This window comes from Numida meleagris, chromosome 12, assembly GCF_002078875.1.
Source record: "Numida meleagris isolate 19003 breed g44 Domestic line chromosome 12, NumMel1.0, whole genome shotgun sequence".
NCBI lineage: Eukaryota > Metazoa > Chordata > Aves > Galliformes > Numididae > Numida > Numida meleagris.
In genome coordinates, this window is record NC_034420.1 from 7,423,243 (window position 1) to 7,442,627 (window position 19,385).

The 19,385-nt window shown below is 38.9% G+C and overlaps 1 protein-coding gene and 1 long non-coding RNA gene across 3 annotated transcripts in view; one reads left to right on the plus strand and one right to left on the minus strand.

The window, feature by feature from the left end:
• The window catches only part of LOC110405480, a 126,111-nt gene that overhangs the window by 12,791 nt on the left and 93,935 nt on the right, over positions 1-19,385 (plus strand). The gene's annotated exons all lie outside the window — the stretch shown is intronic.
• On the minus strand, positions 657-18,443 carry ADRA1B (adrenoceptor alpha 1B). Its single transcript, XM_021410804.1, has 2 exons — positions 16,939-18,443; positions 657-1,791 (listed from the first exon to the last, which is right to left on the minus strand). Exons 1-2 carry the CDS (start codon positions 17,897-17,899, stop codon positions 1,229-1,231), a joined length of 1,524 nt encoding a protein of 507 aa, XP_021266479.1. The 5' UTR covers positions 17,900-18,443; the 3' UTR covers positions 657-1,228.

Genomic DNA, 19,385 nt, shown 5'->3' on the forward strand with positions numbered 1-19,385 from the left:
TCAAGTAGAAAAAAAAAATCAGTCATTAGTTTCATGATTCACCCTTAGTTTCAAGAGATGAGGCTTCCAAACATGAACTAAAGTGTCCTTGAAGATATTCTCCGGAATTATGTTATGTACTTTGTTACTTAAAACTACTAATGACAGTGAAATTCTAACACTACTGCATTGCGGCAAAGTGAAAAACTCTGTAAGAGCAATACTATTTTCAAAGTGTGCTGAAAGAACCAAGGGCTCAGCATATTTGTCTATAATCTGGGTTTTGGTCTTCCAGCGGTCAGTGCTCTTTTGTGCTCTGTTCACAGCACTGTTTATGAGGGATTTGGAGGGATTTATGAGTGTTGCTTTTATAAATCAGATCTTCTGGTAGCCTGTGTGTTTTTCAGGACATTTACTAATGTGCTGAAATGTAGATTGTGAGCTCTCATCATTGCTGGTATTTTCAAACTTTCAAAACAGAACGCGGTGAAGTATAGAGGAATTCACAACTGTTGATATCAAGTGAATCATGGCAAGAAAGCAACTGCAGAGAGAGTCAAGAACATCCTAGGAGTTCCAACATTAAACTCAACTGCCATGAGTGTTTTATTTTAAAATTGACATTGTGATGAGGGAACTTGGCTCGATTCCAGTTCCATAGTAATAGGTGCAAGTGCTTAAACTGTTGCGAAATCACTTTAATCTTTGACATTGTTTTCCATTTCTAAAGTGCTAATGTACAGTGAAGTACAACAACAATCGGAATTTTACAGGCAAAATCAGCAGCAGCTAGCGCCCTGGAGAGGTACAAACAACGCTGTACAACTGCACTGCCCACTTCCACTCTCAGGCATCCAAACATGCGGCTAGCACACACGTACACACAAACTTTCATACATGTTTCCCTTGCTCTCCCCTGTATTTATACATTCTTTCTATATACATGTGTGTTCGGCTGTTCTACAGCGCTACCACAATAGCTGAATAATTGGCCGTGCACTTCCCTGGGTTTATCCAGCCACTTCTCTGCATTCCGTATTTGTTTCTGTAGCCTCTTTGGCAATTTACTGGGAACACAGTTAGCCTCGAGACTTTTCCATTCTTGGGACTGTAATCTGCCTATTCCTTGTTGGCTTCCTTCTAGTGCCACGCTGAGAAATTGCGCAGTGGTCCATTTCTTCGCCTGGGGGAAATGTTAGAGGTTAGTGTATGAAGAGAACAGAATCTGTGCAGACTGATTAGAATCCATTCATTCCAGCATGATGTTTGCTCTACAGTCTGTTTTACCATTCATGGTGTCACAGATGTCCTCATGGTCTCCATTGCTGGAGGCTTGGCTGCTAGCAGCAATGTGTCCATTGCGCTCTGTTAAGAGATTGAAGGTAAAGAATTGGCATGGGTCCTTTTGCCTGCTGCCTTCTTGTAAGGGGCTCAGGAAAGAGCTGGGGTTTTTCCATTCCTGGAATGTGCACATTTCCATATGTGGATGAGTGATTTTGCTCAGGTAGCCAGGGCTGGGAGATGCTGAAGATAATGTCCTCTGACTGCCACTTAGGAAACTCCCACTGTCTTCCAGAGAGTCCTTCCGAGGGTGTTCAAAGGAGCACCGATTCCAGTTCCTGTAGCTGTAGGCCCACCATCCCAACTGCTTTCGTCGGTGGCACTGACATTTTAGAATCTGTATGAAAGCTCTCTTGAACTCTTTGCTTGAGCAAGGGTAGATGATTGGATTCAAGCAGCTGTTAAAGTAGCCAAGCCAAAAAATCACCTTGAAGATTATTTCAGGGGGCTTCAGAGCTGAAAACAGAGATCCTGTCCAGAAGAAACAAGCAGAGACATTATCTGAGATAACTGATTTACCTGCCTAGGAAAGATAAACATCCTGTCAGATCACTGTTAGAATCTGTTTGCTAAAACGCCTTAACACATTCTGCTTTCGGTTTTGGTCTTTCAATAATAGGGTGTTATTTATGCTATTTTTAAAGCTAATAAGGAACTGCTTTATCCACCATCCAAACGTTAAAGGAGCACATATTTAGTGTAGAATTAAAATAAAGAGCAGTCTTTGTTGCTATATGTATGTCTGTTGCACTAACTTATTGTATACCAGTGAAAGATCAAATGCCCATGGTCAAAACTGCTGAACAATGCACACATGGAATAAGGTCATGCCTTCTTCAAAGAGCTATTAAATGTCACCTTCTGAAGAAAAAGATCTAAATATTTCCGGGCTTTTCAGAGGGAGCATGCTCAGACATTATCACTTATAATACATTCTTTTGTAGTTCATAAACATTACCCAATTTAGCTAGATTATTAGTAGGCTACAAACCGCTTGAAACCAGAAGTTAATTTGGGTAGGTGACATATCCCAGCCAATCATAAAAATGGTGTAAACCAAAGAAAGAGATTATTTTATGAATACTTCCTGTTTTGTCCACAACTAAATAGCATTGCTGCAGAGGGTACCCAAATGAAAAACTCATACTGAGAAATAAATTTTGTGTACTTGTAACATTAAAAGGTCAACTAAATTTAGTAAATGGATCTCTATAAAAGAATGCTTGTTTGCTTTCTTAAGCAGAACGGACAGTCAACAGTTGTCCAGCTGGGAAAACACCTTTGTGTCTGGCTAAAGTAATCAAAGAGCTGTGGTTCATAGAGCATCTTCCTCTGAAACACTAGAATTAGATTTTTAGAGGTTTTTTTCCTGTGGGAGATGACGCTCAAACCTGAGTGTTGCATCTCTGAGAAGAGCAACCTTTTACACTGGAGTGATTTCAGATTCCCTGGGTTGTGAAAGCAGCTGAGTCAGTCGTGACTGTCAGGATGCCTTAGTGGGGAGGGGTGTGATTCTAGGCATGTTTCCCATCTCATAGCAATGTAGAGGCCATGGCTTGGGCCTCTAAACTATGCAAAAGCATTTCTCAGTGACTTGGTTAAATAGCTCTTATGTGTCACAGCAGATGCTGCTGTTTATGTAGACGACAATTCTGTCCTGATACTGACTATAGGGATTTGGGTCTCCTCAACTCACAAGGAAGCCAGAAGAAGTTAACCACATTTATCAGATGGCCACTGACCTCCTCCGTCAGTGTGTCAGTTGGTACCTGATCCAGCTCAGAAGAAAAAATTAGGTACTAAAATGACATCAGCTCTTTCTCCCCCTCACTTGGGTAACAGAAACCAGGAGAGATCCTATGAATTCAGAAGAATAGTTTGGCTTTTTTTTTTACCCTTAGTTGTGTTCTGGGACGCTGCTGGTTAACATTAGCTCTGTTTTCTGGGACTCGAATAAAATATGAATCATTATTTTTAAAGCCCAGTAAACCTCATGAAGTGCCTGAAGAGCTTACTTCTTTTTTTTAACTGTGTAAATCTTGAGTGGACAGTGGTGAGTTTTTCCAGATCAGTTTGTTTGCCTTTCTCTTATACTGTAATGACTGAAAACCTACAGGAAATCCCTCCACCAGATTTTAATATTTTTAGGCATAGTAAATGCTGTGGTTTAGCTTTCAAAAGTAAAAAATATTATTAAGAACCTTTGCTGACAAGTTTTGTGAAATTCCCTAAGGACGAATAAAATAAGCTAAGCCACAGAGATGAAAACTGTAAACCAATGCAGAAAAATGGGTTGTGATTGTTTAATCTTACACATGAACCAAGTACAACCACGTACTGTAAAGACTAAGAGACTAAATAGGGAAAAAAGTAAAAAGCTGAGTGCTGAAAAACGGCTAATCTTTGTAAACTGCTGAAGGGAATATGTGTTCCTTAAGAAAAAAAAAAAGGTAAGGAGCTTACATCTATCTTTTACAATAATCTGTTTTTCAAATGTCATCTGAACAAAAATGACAGCAGATTATTTTCAGCAGCTGCAGCAAGCACTTTCAAAGGTCTTTCATATTAAAGGGCAGCAACAGAAAAGAGTAGAGAATTTCTCCATAATAACCCTGACTGACAGAGGCACCTTGTATTCAGTCCTGATTCTAGAAAAATCGCTGAGCTCTGACTGATCATTTAGAAGCGATCATGACTCAAGCTGAGTCATTAGCAGATAAAATTAGGGAATACATCAGTTTGGAAAGCTGTGTGGTTGTGTAATTTAAAAATAAGGATCAGCATTTAGCTACAATAGTAGGAAAGTTCTGAAATTAAGAAATTTGGGAACAAATTTCAAGAAGTTAACAATCGTGAAACACTACTTCATTCTCCACTTTTTCCTTGTTCTGCAAACAACACAATGGAAACTTGCTCATTTAAATTACAAATAAACTATTAAATTAAGTTTTGACAAGAAAGTGAGGAAGAAGTATGCTCTTCTGAACCATTGACTTACAGACTGTTTTGTTAATTTCTCTTATTTCAATCTAGTGTATTAAAACTGGATAGAATTCTTAACTCTTCTACGCTTCCTTGTATATTTGTATCCATATGTATACATACATATATATATAGGTATATGCACCTCTCTGAAGGGAGATGAATTTCATCTATGAATTTTGTCTGTGGTATAATGCACTTGTATGGGAACTGCTGAGTCACAGCCTGATTGAGCACCTGGAGGAAAGACCCAGTCAGCCCTGGGTGCACAGGTGAAGGCATTTCTTAGGCCTCATTTAGGGGCTGACTGCCACTGAGGAAGGATCTGTTTCTGGAGATCCCTCCTTGGTGGAAGCTTTTCTCTGCAAATCCAGAATCTTCTGATACAGGTGAGCAATCTACTTCCCTTCCTTTGTAGCACCTTGCTATTGTGCCGGTCCTTCCACCTCTTTTGTAATGCCTTTTCCATCGTGTTGATCTTTCTGATCGCTACAGCACTATTACATCCTAGTTTTTGGCGGGGCTTTTTTTTTTTCTCAAAAATCAGGTGGTAGATAATGGTTTCAGGATGCCCCCAGCAATAAGAGAGATTACTGTAATCCAAATGAGAGTAAGTTCTTAGATGGGAGCATGCTTTACTTGCTGTCAGATAGCACTTCTCATCTGGTCATCATGAAGGACATCATGGTGAATAAAAAGAACCGAGAGTAGACCCAACAGTTGGTCTTCAATATAAAAATAATCTGCAAAGAGGAAGTAAATAAAATCGGGAGTTTTCCAAGTCCACTGTGGCTAATATAGGAAGCACAGAGATTTGAATTTTGGCAAGATAAATTGGGAAGTACTTTCAGACTACCAAAACAGAAAGATTCTGGAACATAACATCTAAGAAAGGCACAAAATTTCAACCATGAAGGCTCTTAAAAATTGAGTAGACATGCATCTACTGATCTATGTATAGCTGATCCAGCCTTTGGGTTGGAGGATGCCCTGCGTGACCTCTTCAGATCCCTTCTAGTCCTACTTTCTCTGATCGACTCTTCAGACTATAACTTTGCACATCAGGAAAACTTCATGGCTTAAATTTTGGCAACTCAGCAGAATTTTGCATTTGCAGTACTGGAATCTCACTGACACTGTAATCTTAGATACTCTCAGTAAATATATCCACTATTTAGGTTGAGGATTAGCTGTTAGAAAAATGGAATGTCCGACTGATACTTCTTTGGGCACTTGTTTTAGAAAGTTTCTGACACTTTGTGTTCAGTTCCTCCTCACTGGGTGGAATCCCAGACTGAGTTTTCTACAAAGTGAGAAAAGATGCACTAAATCATCCAGAAGGTGGTTTAGTTGGAAGTAGCTGTGCATGCCACGTACTTGTGAACACAGTTTAATTTGGTTACTATTATGCAAAGCTCCACTGCCTTTTGCAATAGAAAAATATGAAAAATATTTTGATTAACTTGTATATTTCTAAGATTACTCTTTTCCTGACGTTCTTGGAATTAAGAACAATATCTTTTATTTAACTGTGCACATGCTTTTACCTTGTAATTAACCTGTCAGAAGCAAACAACTGCGGGCTATTTTGGTACCTTGATAAAATGGGAAAGCTAAGCCTACTAGACATACTTTCTAAACATCAAATTAATATTTCCTCTTCTAATCTCCAACTATTTTCCCATCACAGTCTGATAAACAGATTAAATATTTCCCTGTACTGATTTAGATTGCTTTTCAAAATGGTTGGAAAATTTTGCATATGATTATCTCGGTGATTTATTTGTGACGGGAGTAGACAGAGTGACTCTTATTATCTCCCTCCTGATGTTTCATGTTTAACAGCTTCACTCAAAGGGAACGTAAGTTTTCTATCCTCTTATTTTTTCTGTGCTAAACTTTGTGATTTATTAAAAGTAGCGCCAAAGTCTTACCTCTGATTGCACCTTTTACATCAATGAAGTTTTTGCAAAGCCTGTGCCCAGCAGAAATTCAGAACAGAAAATATTCCAGGAACTCCATCAATTTGGCCAGATTTTATTGTATTTTGACCATTAATTTAACCAGCTGTGTTCAGCGGGCTTGACGGAGTTTTCTGCTTGGAAATATACTGAGCAAAAGCAAATATCATGGAAAGAAATTAAGAAGTATTTTATTTAATAAAAGGTAATTTCATTTAGGGTTTGACTGGTTCTTTGTGATGAATACTTTACTATGCTGGAAGTAAGTAAAGCACCCTCAGTGAGATCAGGGAACATCGTGGGAAACAATTTGGCATTTTAGTTGTCTTCACACATTCTGCAGAAATAACTGGCCAGAACATCACTGTGCTATTAAAATTCAGAGTGCTCTGGAGTCAGTGGGAGTACTTGAAAGTCTTTGTAAAGGCTCATAAGGGATTCAGTGTAGCTTGGAACGGTCTCTAAATTAACAGATTGAGTAGCAGGAAAATATTCTAGATTGGCTTACTGACAACAGTCTTAATAAAGGAACACTCTTCACGTAAGCAAGATTTGATGTAGCCCTCTACAGAGGTAAAGCACACATATGCACATGTAAATACACATGCACACTGCTCTCATATTCTTTTCTGCTCTATTATTTTTCTTCCATCTAAATATCTGCTCCGTTGCTACCTCTCTCTATATGCATACAGAAAGGAGTGTGGGAAAGCTAAGACCTTCTATTTAAGGATCCTTAATGTAATATTTGGCAAGGTTATGTTGAAAGTGTAGTACACAGGACATGTTTGAGTTTCCACTTTCATGTTATGGAAGAAAAATTAGACCAGCCAATGCAACCAACCAACCATTCATCCCCTCAAACTGCTTCCAGGAGAAGGGAGAAAACCTGCTACTCCAGTTGTGTCAGGTGGTCAAGTACTATAGTAATTATCTGGAGTTTAAGTCTTAAAAAGAAGGTGTAAGATGATGTTTATGAGCTAAAAAATACTTTGGAAGTTGCCTTTGCTCTCGCTCTGCCATTGCACTCTATGTGCTATTTCCAGCCACACAGAGGAAGTAAACAACTGTGGATAATGACCAACAGTTGTTTGTGACACCAGTCAGTCATTTGTGAAATATCCCTGCGTTCTTTTGTGCAGTTATATTTCCTCTGTTCATCCCTCATGCCAGGAATATATATACATACATTTATACTTGGGACCAAAAGCCAAGGAGTTGTCAGAATTACGGAATTATTGCAGCGGGGAGGGATTTCGTGGAGTCTCTTACCCAGCCTTCGGGCTCAAAGGAGGATCAGCACTACATTAGCTCCCCTGAAGCCTCCCCTTCTCCAGGCTGAAGAAGCCCCATTCCTTCAGCCTCTCCTCACACACTGTGCTCTAATGAGTGTTTAATAGAAGGACACAATCACATCCCTCCATCTACTGCCTCTGCTCCTGTGGTACAACCCAATGCGCTGCCACCTTGCCTCTGATAAGGCCATCTGAATATTTCTACATCCTGCATTAATGTTTGTGTGAGTCATCTTCATGGGAGAGAATATTCCGTGTGTATTTTCAAAAATGCCATACATTTATTATTTGTACCTACGAGGAGTGAAATTTTAATTATATTAGTCTAAAATTAACAGCATTCTCCTTAACTATCCACCTTCTCTTTAATACGTCCCAGGTTTTTCTGCTTCCACAATGGCATGCTCACTTCCCAGTTCTTTCCTTTCTTCTTCATTTTTAAATACTTAATTTTCCTCTCATGTCTCGTTTAGTTTTAAACTCCAGCTGCTGCTCTCTTTTCTAATCGCTTTTTGTTGTGATAATTGACTTTCTATTAATTGAGCATTCATTGTTAGTAAGTTATCTTTGACATCAATTAAGTCTATGAATTACTCAGAATTATCAATTATGTTCAGAGTAAAATATTTGATGCTTAGATTAGATGATGGTTGAGCATTTGAGGAAGAGTACTGTGTCATTTTTAGAGTTAAGGAAAGGAAGTCTCTCTGAATAAGTTTTGGGATACCAGGTGCTGTTTTCCACCAGTTAACAAAAACTCGTATTTCAAAAACTTCTAAATCTGGTTCCACTTAAGGTGAGAGCCAACCTAGGGTGAGTGCATGATCTAGTTTACTGGGATAAATACTGCATTTGTTTTGATTGAAACAGAATGATCTGGAGTTGTTTAAATCCTATGCTGTGTGTATACTGATATTCTGTAGCAGCAGATGAGCTATGATAAAATATGTTGTGAAACAACAATGCAGCTGAAAGAGAGCATCACTGCACAGGTTTTTATTGCTATTTTAATCTTAAAGAAAAGCCATAGAGTTTGAAACTTTGGAAGTTTTGTTATAGAATTGGATAAAGTAACCTTGGAAGATAAACGCATCCTTTCTTATTCAGAGGAGAGAATTACTCCATTCTGTTACAGCACGAAGTCATATGGCTGGAGTTAAATCTGACTTTTTCGGTGTTCTCCAGAATGTAGGAAATACCAGTATTTTAAAAATCGCTGTTGTGGTGTAAAGCATTGCAAAATACAAATGATAACGTGTGAATTCTGAAACTTGAGAAATGGGAATCTTTGAGAATATCATACCCTGTCTGTTCTCAAGATAACTTTTGCAAAAATGACTACCATTTTGCAGTAAATTTGTTTTATGCTGGAAATCAGCCTTCCTGTGAAAAACGCCGTTTCCTGATGCAGTAGGTGGCTGCAGATGGCCTGGCTGGGAACCGCCACCGCTCCCCTGCAGTTCGTGCTGTGCCTCCTGCTGCAGCCGCCCTGCAGGTAGCTGTTAGCGGCTGAGTTACTGCCACTTCTTAACGAACAGGGAAAGCTCAAGTGCTACATGTGGATAGCTAGTAACATTCTCCCCGTAAAAACAATATGCTGCGTTTGACCACAGCTGTTACGAGTTGACAGAATGTGGGAAGGATTTTATTCTTGTATTTAAGCTTTTGTGGTCCTTTTTACCACATGCATAGCCAAGTCAGCATGCCAAGGCTTTAAAGCTAATTGGATTTCTCAAGCTCCTGATTTCTTTCCTTCCAGCATTCAGTGTTTGTTTACATTCCCTTGGACTTATTTAATATAGACAAAAGAATCCCTGTTTACAAACAGCAGAGGACAAAACAGAGGGAGTGGTTATAAAATTAAGAGCTGATCAAGCTGGGAGAGCCTGCAGGCCTGCTAGGGGAAAGGGTTAGGATAACAATGAAAAAAAAGAAAAAGAACTTGAGAAATAGGAATAGCATCCAAAAACAACAGAATAAAAATCACTAAAGAAAATAAAAGGGAAGAGAGTTAAATTATAGCTACCACGAGCCAGTAATGATGGTGAGCATTTGTGCGTGTCTTTTGAGCACGTTGGTGACTCTTTGGGTTGCCTCGGGATGAACATTAACTAAATTCCTTAATTCTTGCCAATCTAAGGCCTGATCCTAAGCAAACAAGTTCTTAAGCAGGTAAATTAAAGTAGCAGACATACATGAGTGCCAAATCTGATCAAAAAAAAGTACCGTCCTCTATGGAAATGTTTGTGAACAAGAGAAAAGCCTCAGGAAAACATTTTCCTTGATGTCCTATAGACTGGGAAAAGTTAGTTTATATTTTCTTATCCTGATTAAAATCCATGAAAACCTGATGGTTTTCTCACCATCTACACTATCAATCTCTGATAAAGGGTGTCCCATATTTCAGGTGAACAAACCATTTCTACAAGACTTGCATTCACAATGGCTCAAATCTGTGATACCCTTAAACATTCCAAAAATAGAGTTTTATCTAGAGTGACCAAAATAAAACCAGCTCTTTACTTCCCTTGAAGCTTTGTTGATGGAGATTGTAGTGCAGGTAAGAATCAGATATTTTCTAAAAGCTAGAGTTGTTGCACCTTCTCATTTTACAATTGCGAAGGGGAGTAGCTGTATTTGTATTCTTAAAAGGACAGTGCTAATGTATTTAACCACACAGCTACTAACATTGGCACTGCTGGCATGCCAAGATTGTCTCAGGTTTGCAGATTTTATAAGATCATGTCTAGAGATCCTGCTCTGGTCTTAAATCCACAACTGCCCATTCTACAGCCTCATACTAAAGATGCTGTTGTTGCTTAAATCATCGAGAGCTGAAAACTATTTTTAAAAACATAGGATACAACAGACTATTTGCATGTTGATATTTGTTAAAGGTATAGAAAAGTTAAATAGAACTTTCTTTCCCCATCCCAGAAACAAAAAGCTAATCTGTTGTTTAAAAAAGAAAAAAATAAATAAACCAACAAAGCAAAGGTTTTCATACCTTTTCTATAGCTGTCCTATTAGCAAAAATTCTAAGTATGTCTTAAATAACAAAACATAGAGATATGGAATATATACAAGGTTTGGAACAAAAGCCATCAAGCACACATAGAATTTTGACAAATTCTGTATGTCCTTATATATAGGTCTACCCCTTCTCAGTCCAGAGTGCTCATGATGGCTTATGCTGCAGAGAGTATTAACTTCTATTTAAACTGTGTTGCCCATGCATAAATACTGTAAAATCGAGACCCAGTTCAGGAAGAATCTCATTCAGTGCTCTAAAATTGATGGTAAGGACAGAAATAGTATATTCTTCTTATTAATAATTTGTCCAAAAGAGATACAGACTTTTGTTTGTTTTGCAATGATTTGGCTGATGAGAGAAGTCTAGAGATGCTAATCTATGTCTGCTGACATTTCGTGTGTTATACTTAAATATGTTCAATTACTGGGCATACTTCGGTGTCTTTTTCTCCCCTTCTCACTTCTGACTTATAACTGAGGCAGTCTGTCTTGGGCATCGCTGGTAAACAGTAGAACTCTCGCAGGGAATTGAATAACACGGCTACTAAGATACGGTATGAACTTCCATTGTGTTTTCTCCTTTGTTATTTAGAGAGTGATCATTACTGCTTTTCAGTTTCTAGATGTCACTTGAAAGCCCATGAAAATAGCTCTAAATCTTGCAATGGGCTATAGAGCAGAACTTTAGTGAAGATACAAAAGGAACAAATATTTGTTCATAACAATATTTCACAGGTATATGCACTAAAGAACGTATAGCTGATGTCCTTAGAGCTGTATGCAGAAGTATAACTTTATTCAGTGCTTTCATAATGACTACCAACCTGAACAATAGCACATGTCTGCAAATTCCCAAGGTCCTTATGCCTCCTGCTTTGCTGGATGTTGAAAGCTATGTCCCCTCTGGAATTATCACTTCTCTCCTGTCTTTGGTTTCAATTATTTTGAGATTTCCTACTCCTGCCCTCTGACTCAGTCCTCACTTTTTTTTCACCTTGGAACTTTCTGATTCAGTAAAGGACTTTGACTGGGTGTGGTCCGTGGGCCTTGAAACCAGAACGTCTTTTTCTGCTACTGCCATTAGGAGTCACTGATGTGTAACATTAGCATTTATTTTTTTTCAAGGGGCAGACATGGTATTATGGCAATAGTATCAGGATGTGGTCCATGCTCCTACATTATGGGTGATATTGTAGCCTCGTACTTGAGAAGCCTGCCTTTCACACTTGAGATAGGAGGATGTTGCCATCCCTGAAGCTTAATAGTCACCACATGCAAATTTCTTTGTATTCAAGTTTTTCTGCATATGCTTTGCATATTTACTTTCCTAAGGCTGTACACTTTAAAATTTTACTTTGTTCCTCTGACCTGCAAATCAAAGCCTGCAAAAGAAGTGCCCAGTCCTTCAGAATTTGTGTAATTTTGGCTGCATTGATAAAAACAGATTTTTTTTAAAAAAGTAGAGATCTGTAAGTACTTGGCAGTTCTAGGTTCATGGTTGAACTTGATGACCTCAGAGGTCTTTTCCAACCTAAAAGTTTCCATGATTCAATGATTCTTAGTTCTAAGCTAATTGGGATCCTTTGGATGCAATTTACTTTTTCACAGAAGATTCAAAGCAGGGCTTAAGGGAGGCTATTCTAGTAGTAAAATGAATCTAAACTATTTCTCCACATGTGGCAAAATATGCTGTACTGGTCCAGAAATGCTCATATGATATTTAGTCTCAGAGGAGTTGGCTGAAATATAGGAGGAGCAGTTTCTTGCTTTCACCAGTATAATTGAACATTGTTCCAAAGTTAGAGCTGCAAAGTGGGCAAAGTGTCAGACTGCAATGTGTACCATTAATTTCTCCCAGTTCTTTATGACCGTTACCTAAAATCTAGAGAGTAAGGCTATTTAGAAAGTGGAAGGTGAGGCAAGACCAAAATGAGATGGAAGGCAAACCAGGCTTGAAGCCTTCCAGAAAGCAGAACACAGTAGCACTGGCAGCAGTGGACCTAATGGCTTGAAGTGTTTCCCATGGGAAACTTAGCGACCTAATCTGGTATTCTAGTACAGAGATGCAGAGGTTGGCCTGACGTAACATAAATCTACATACTGTACTTGAATAACATTTTATTTTAAGAATCATTTTATATTGGCTGACCAATTAGCATGCAGAAGATTTTTATGTTCTTTTTTATTATAGAGAGGTTTCAAAAACTTAATACATTTAAGGGTAGTCAAAATAGCTTTATCTTCATTATGAGGCTCTTGGGATCTTATCCTACTGCCAGTTAAGTTACAAGAAGTTTGCTACTGAACTTAGTGGATAATGTCACAGGTTTTGTGGGAGCAGGGGGAGTTAGGCTCTGAACTTGGAAGTGAATAACACTGCTGGTCTCTGCTGGAGTCAAGCAATAGGCTGGGGTGATGCTTTGGTGAAAGTAGTGGAGGTGGTAGGTTTGTGTGTGCATGTGTGTGTTGCGTGAGGTCTACAGCTGAGAGAAGACTGGCAAGCCCAGTCTGATCCCCCTTTAACAGGGATGAGACTAAAGATTTATCTGGCAGCCAAGAGAAAACATGATCTGTCATTTTGGATACATTTTTAAAATGAAGTTATTGGCATAAAATTGGATCTTCCTTTGTTTAAAGGAGGAAGTTTTAATGCATATAGATGCAGGGCTCTGGTCTTCAGATAAAAATCATCAATTTTAGTTAACATTTTTCAACAATGCATTTTTAGTGTAGCTCTGATGGCCAAGAAAGGATTTCTATGAGAGGAAAGAAAAGAAAGATTTATTTTAAAAATGCAAGATATTTACTCTTCAAAGCTGAGTCACCGAATTCGTAGTACAAGAAGTTGTCTCAAAGACACATATGTCTTCATTTTATTTTTTATGCTGTACCAGAAATAATTCTGGGTGGCAAGGTGAAAGTTTACGAAGCCATGAAGCATTTATAAATGAGCGCCATGGGGCTATTCTGTAGCTCTGTTGCTATCCAGAAGGAATATCTGGAATAAAAAACAATTTTCTCACATCATTCTCTATGAGAAGTTTTGCTGCATCATCAGGTGCTTCTTTATGCTAATAGTTTCACAGTGCTCAGCGCCTCGTAGTGTCCACGCCCTAATTCCTGTCTGTGGCTGTATGTCAGAGAGCTTTCTTTGCAAAGCCTTGTGATTCTTGCTTGAAAATCACCCTTTGTTGTGGAATATTTATTCAAGCAATATCTATGCTTTCAACACCACATCAGTTTCCAGCATATATCTGCCATCTGATGCAATAATCCTTTGTCTGGGATATCAAAATGAGTAGCTGTATATATTATCGTGCCACAACCGAGCAATTATAATTTTGGCTGGGCAGCTAGTAGAACATCTGAGAATACTTTTGACACGAGGAAAACTCCTCTACATATAAACAGATTTACTAACACACAGTTTTGGAGTGTTGCAGAAATGAGGATTACTGACTTATCAAATGTGTTGCAGCTGAATCATCAGAAGTCCAGAGCTACTCTGCTAACACCATTGTGCGCTCACTGTATTACTGAGTGAAACAAGGCACAAATCTTAAAGGTGCAGATGCGAATGTATGGTTTAGATTGATTTTGTAAAAATAAAGCATGAAAAATACAGGCTGAGGAAGAAGTTTTCCACTACAGTGAAGGTAAATATCTAGTCTGGAATCAGAAGCAGGAGAGATATTGTAGTTTGCAGTTCTGCAGTGGTGGGTGAGTAGATTGTGATAGATCCCCAGTCCAGGGCCCCTATGGAGAGTTTTGTAGATCATTGATACATCTTGGATTCTACATTTGCCTATCACTGTAATTGATTCTATGTCACTGCGTGCTGTTCATAAGGGTTTTTAATAACTTTTCCTTTATGTTTGTAACTTCAAGACAAAAAAAAAAAAATCTGTTATGAAGAATGCAGCACACAGCAAGCTCGTTAGGAAGTTCTTCTCCATGGCTCTACTGAGTACTGTGATTCGGAATGACTGAATTATGCGTGTTGGGAAAAGGTGTTTTCCCCACCTGCTTTTGTGAGCAATGCTTAGTCATCCCTAACACCATTAATATACAGACATGAAAAGTACATTAATGCACTAATACGTAGACATGAAAAGTACAAGACTCCAGAGTGTCCTGACTGAATTAAAAAAAAAAAAAAAAAAATCAGGGACAAGGAATGAAGACAGCACTATCCCTTGTCAGTAAAACAAAGAGGAAGTACCACCTGTTTAAATACATTTGGATATTTTCCTGGATACTATTGCATACCTTTTTTTCCCCTCCTGAAGTAGCAGTTTTTTCCCACTGCAGTAGCAGTGCTGAGATGCTAATTTTTTCACTGTTCTAATATTAACTGTAACAACAGCAACTCTTCCTGACCCACACCAGGAGCTCACAGCTCTGAAGTGAGCACATTGGGAGTCACTGGCACCCAAGCTGTGCTGGGTCAGAGCCCACAGCAGCAGGTTGCCCTTCAGCCCGCCAGGCACTGCTGCCAACGTGCAGCTTGCTGGGGTGGCTCTCTTCCTCACTGATGGCTTGGACACGAGTGAGAAGAGAGATAAATGAGAGATAAAACCATACTGTGACAAGCTATAAATTCTCCACTCATTTGTCATAAGCAATCAGTCATTAAGCCTCCTGGTAATGACCAGGACTTTTGCAATAACCTCTCAGAGGGAAAACTGACTCCCTTCCAGGAAACTTAATTGTTTGTCATATTGGTTGTACCCTATGACCAAAATGTTTTTAATTGGACTAGTTTGCATCTGTGTTTGCTGACTAGCACCAGTAGCAGTACTAGTACTGGCTTCTGCTAGCTAAGGATATGTTCTATTGCAGTCGTGCTTGCTTTTTATTCCCAAATTTCTGTCAATAATTTAAAATCAAAGAGGAGAAGCTAACCTACTTTTATCAGGAGATCATGACCTACTAGATATATTTCCAGTGCTACTACTGGTACCATGTGGTGAAAATAAATTTCTACCCCCTTAGATATGTATTTTTGCAAGAGTTGAAAACTTGTTCTATGTTGTAAACTTTTGTTAAGAGACAGCACAGGACTTAAGCCTTAGTAGCCAAAGAGAACCTTGTTCACGGTTTTTCCTCGGTTTGGAATTTGTAACATGCTCAACATCAGCTTTATGAATTATTATCATGAATTATAAAGATTTTTCAGCTTTAGATACACTAAGCTAGAGGCAACAAAGTTACTCTTCCATAGCTTTAGCAGATGCAGTAGTGATTCTCACCTAGATGACATTACTTCTTCATGAAATTATAATTTTAAAACACTTCACCAGGACCGTGCTGTTGAACTCCATTTAATTTTCTTCAAGTCTCTAGAAGTATTCACTTACCACTCAGTCAGGAATGGTTTGGTAGGGTAAGTAAGTAAACGTGAATACAGAACATTACTAAGGGCTTCTTCCTTTTTTTCTCCACCTCTTTCTATATTTAGTCTGACAGTTTGTGTCTCAGAAGTTAATTTTGAACAGATATTTTTGAAAGCATAGTAATTCAATATTAACAGGTCTTGAAATGTCCCTCTTTAGAGCTGATTCTAGTATTAAAGACAGTGCAAGCAGATTTCATAATGATTTGGAATGCAGAGCACTGTTGAGGCTGAATTGAATGCTTTAATAATATTTTGGTGTTTAAAGTTGCTGTCACAAATGCACAAGACAATCTCCTGAAACGGGAAGACCTATTGAAGTAGGACCTCTTGAAACCAAAGGGAACATTTCTGCAGGGATCAGTGGGCTTCACGGATTTGCTTTGGGGAATTGATCAGTGAAATATGAACTGAGAACTAGAACTCTTTCAGGTTCCTAAAGCTCAGAAAGGTTTTGCACCTCATCACTTGATTGGGCCTGTTTTCACTTGAGACACTTTTTAATGTCAGAAGACTTTATGTTTTACAGTCGGAACCTCTAACAGTAACTGGAACAAGAAAGTTGCAATGCTGAAACTATTTTTTTTTGTTGTTTCTATCTAGAGTTTTTGTTTAAAACTTCCTATACAATCTAAATCAGTCTAAACAAAACCCACAAGAGAGGATTTTATGTATTAACTCTGACAGCACTATCCCCTGATTTGACATCACTGAGGAAGGTTCAGATGAGCAGGCTTAATGCAGGCTGCACACTTTGCAAGGTTGCAGCACGAGCCTTTGAAAAATCCAACATCAGAAGTAAATTACTTTCACTTCCCACTCTTTCATCTATTCACTGCAGTTCTCAAAATGGTATGTACTTATCATTCATCTGATTGTTTTCTGTGGGATTTTTGTAGTAAACAACTGTTCTTCTTCCTCTCCCTCCCCACAAAGCCAATTACCAACTTACCTAGTGGCAGAACAATGAAGAAAGGTAGCCAGCACAAGATAAACATGCCAACCACAATTCCCAGTGTCTTGGCTGCCTTCTTTTCTCTAGAGAATTTTAGAAGTTTGAGAGCTAAGGAGTTTCTGGGATTGTGACCCTTGGATTTGTTGCTGTTTAACGTGTCCTCATGAATGTTCCTGTAATGGATCCGTAAGGTCAGCTCCTTGGAGTTGGACATTTCTTTCATAACCCCAGCTTCCAGATTTTTTGTAGTCCTTTTGGCGACTATGTAGACCCGACAGTACATCACGAGGATGACAATTAAAGGAATGTAAAATGACCCCAAGGAAGAAAACAAAGCATAGAATGGTTCTTCAGTGATACGGCATTCTTTATCATCCTTGGGTGCTGGTTCTTTCCAGCCCAAAAGAGGCCCAATAGAAATTACCATGGAAAGGACCCAGACACCTAGGAGAGCTAGAATTGCTCTTCTTCTTGTTACCAAAGTTGGATACTGGAGAGAATAACGTACTCCTATGTATCTATCTATGGAGATTGCACACAGACTTAAAATAGAAGCTGTACAGCAGAGCACATCAACTGCTGCCCAGATATCACAAAATATCCTCCCCAAAACCCAGTAGCCAAGGATTTCCAGTGTAGCAGAGAATGGAAGGACAGTAAAACTCAGCAACAAATCTGCTATTGCAAGGTTAATTATGAAATAGTTCGTAGGGATTCTTAAATGTCTATTGCAAGCAACAGAGAGAATTACCAAAATATTACCTATAATAGCAAAGAGTATAAAGGCACCTAGGATTAGCCCCACAGTTATCGCCCTACTGATATCCAAGGTAGGTGAATCCAGATTGCTTGTTGTCTCATTGGAGTTGTTTGCAGAAAGATTGCCAATATTTAATGCAGACGCCTTCAAATATCCAGGGATTGATGAATTGGATTCCACACCAAGGTAGGAACTCATCTTAAAAATAATTCTCCATAGCAGGTTATGATTGGATCCTGTGCAGGGCACGCAGATGGTTGAGTTCAGTTGAAAGTTATCTCTCCACCCAAGAAGTCGCTGCAAAGCCCCGGCCAGTTTTTGATTGAGAACTCATCTCTCCTGCAAGCTGTTAGCTTTCAGCACATAAAACTTGCACAGCGTGAAGTCCTCTGAAGCCTGTCAGAAATAATAGCCTGTTCAAACTCGCTTAATTTCTCACATCAACTCGTTTCAACAGAAATTAGCAGGCAGAAGTCTTGGCCGGATCTCGAAAGTAGCTGTTTTGATCATGACGTCCCTGAAATAAAAGACAGGTTTACTGTTTTCCCTTGTGCATTTGTGGCTCTGCTGGAAGGATGCCCCTGTCTAGCTGCTGTGACATGCGTCTCCGAGCGGGGTTTGTCAGCATTTAGGAGCGCTGCGGGAGCCGGCTGCCTGCGCTCACGCCGCTGTGCGGCTGACATCACGGGGCGGCCCCGGCGCAGCGCTAGAGGGCAATGCGGTTCAAGTTAAAGCTTCCACAGCAGCGTCTGAACGCTAAACGAATGGAATACATCAGTCTCAATTAAAGCATTTGCTACGTAGAAACTTGGATTGAAAACCTTTAAAAAAAAAAAAAAAAACGGTTTCATTATCTGAGGAAAATATAGTCAGGGGGATATGGTGAAAAAAGCAATTTTGGTACAAAATGATTTAGCACCCTTTGCCTTTCTGTCACCAAACAAAGGTCTTTGAGTTTATTTTGTAATCAAAGTGAATCACATAATATTATGGAGAACTAATCATCTCCCACTTTCTAAGGATAAATAGATAGGTTCCAAAAATCCCTATTCTATTCCTAGGTTCAATATTTAATGATGACATAGAAAGGTACATGCAGTAGTTTGTTTCTAGTGGTAAACTTTTCACGAATATAGATGAAGTAGCAGATTATCAAATCTCTAGTAAGATTTTTCTGTTTATTCTGTGTTCCTCTATACCAGACACTGCTGTGGCTTCATCTTCTCTTTTCTGGCTAGATAACTTCGGTAAGAACAAATGTATTGTGAATCCCAGCCTTGAACAGATCTTAACCACAGCCAAAGTGAGGGCAGTGAAAAGTATTTAGTCATTTTTCGATGTACTCTTTATACTAAAGTGTCTTCTTATATCTTTGCAAGGGCTGTGAGATCACTGAGACGGGGCCTGTTGTTAGGTCATTTCAGCTCTGGGAATACCTGCAATAACCTGTAAGAAAAAAATCAGTAACGAGTGATTTATATTTTACCACTGCTAATAACATTATAATACTGGAAAACGTGTGTAGCTTTTGGTCACTAGACAGGGAGAAATATAGATCTTTATAGCTTGGTGCTGTTAACAACAAGAAGTGAAAGATTAGCTGAACATATAACTGCCAAAGTACTGTTCTTAACTTTCTGCCATCAGATTATATTTTACAGCTGTTGTCTGAAGTGCTCTGGGT

Coding starts and splice junctions, on each gene's coding strand:
- ADRA1B (XM_021410804.1), bottom strand. CDS start 17,899: ATGAGTTCCTACCTTGGTGTGGAATCCAATTCATCAATCCCTGGATAT. Junction 1,792..16,938: donor CTTCATTGTTCTGCCACTAG/GTAAGTTGGTAA, acceptor TCTTCTGGACAG/GATCTCTGTTTTCAGCTCTG.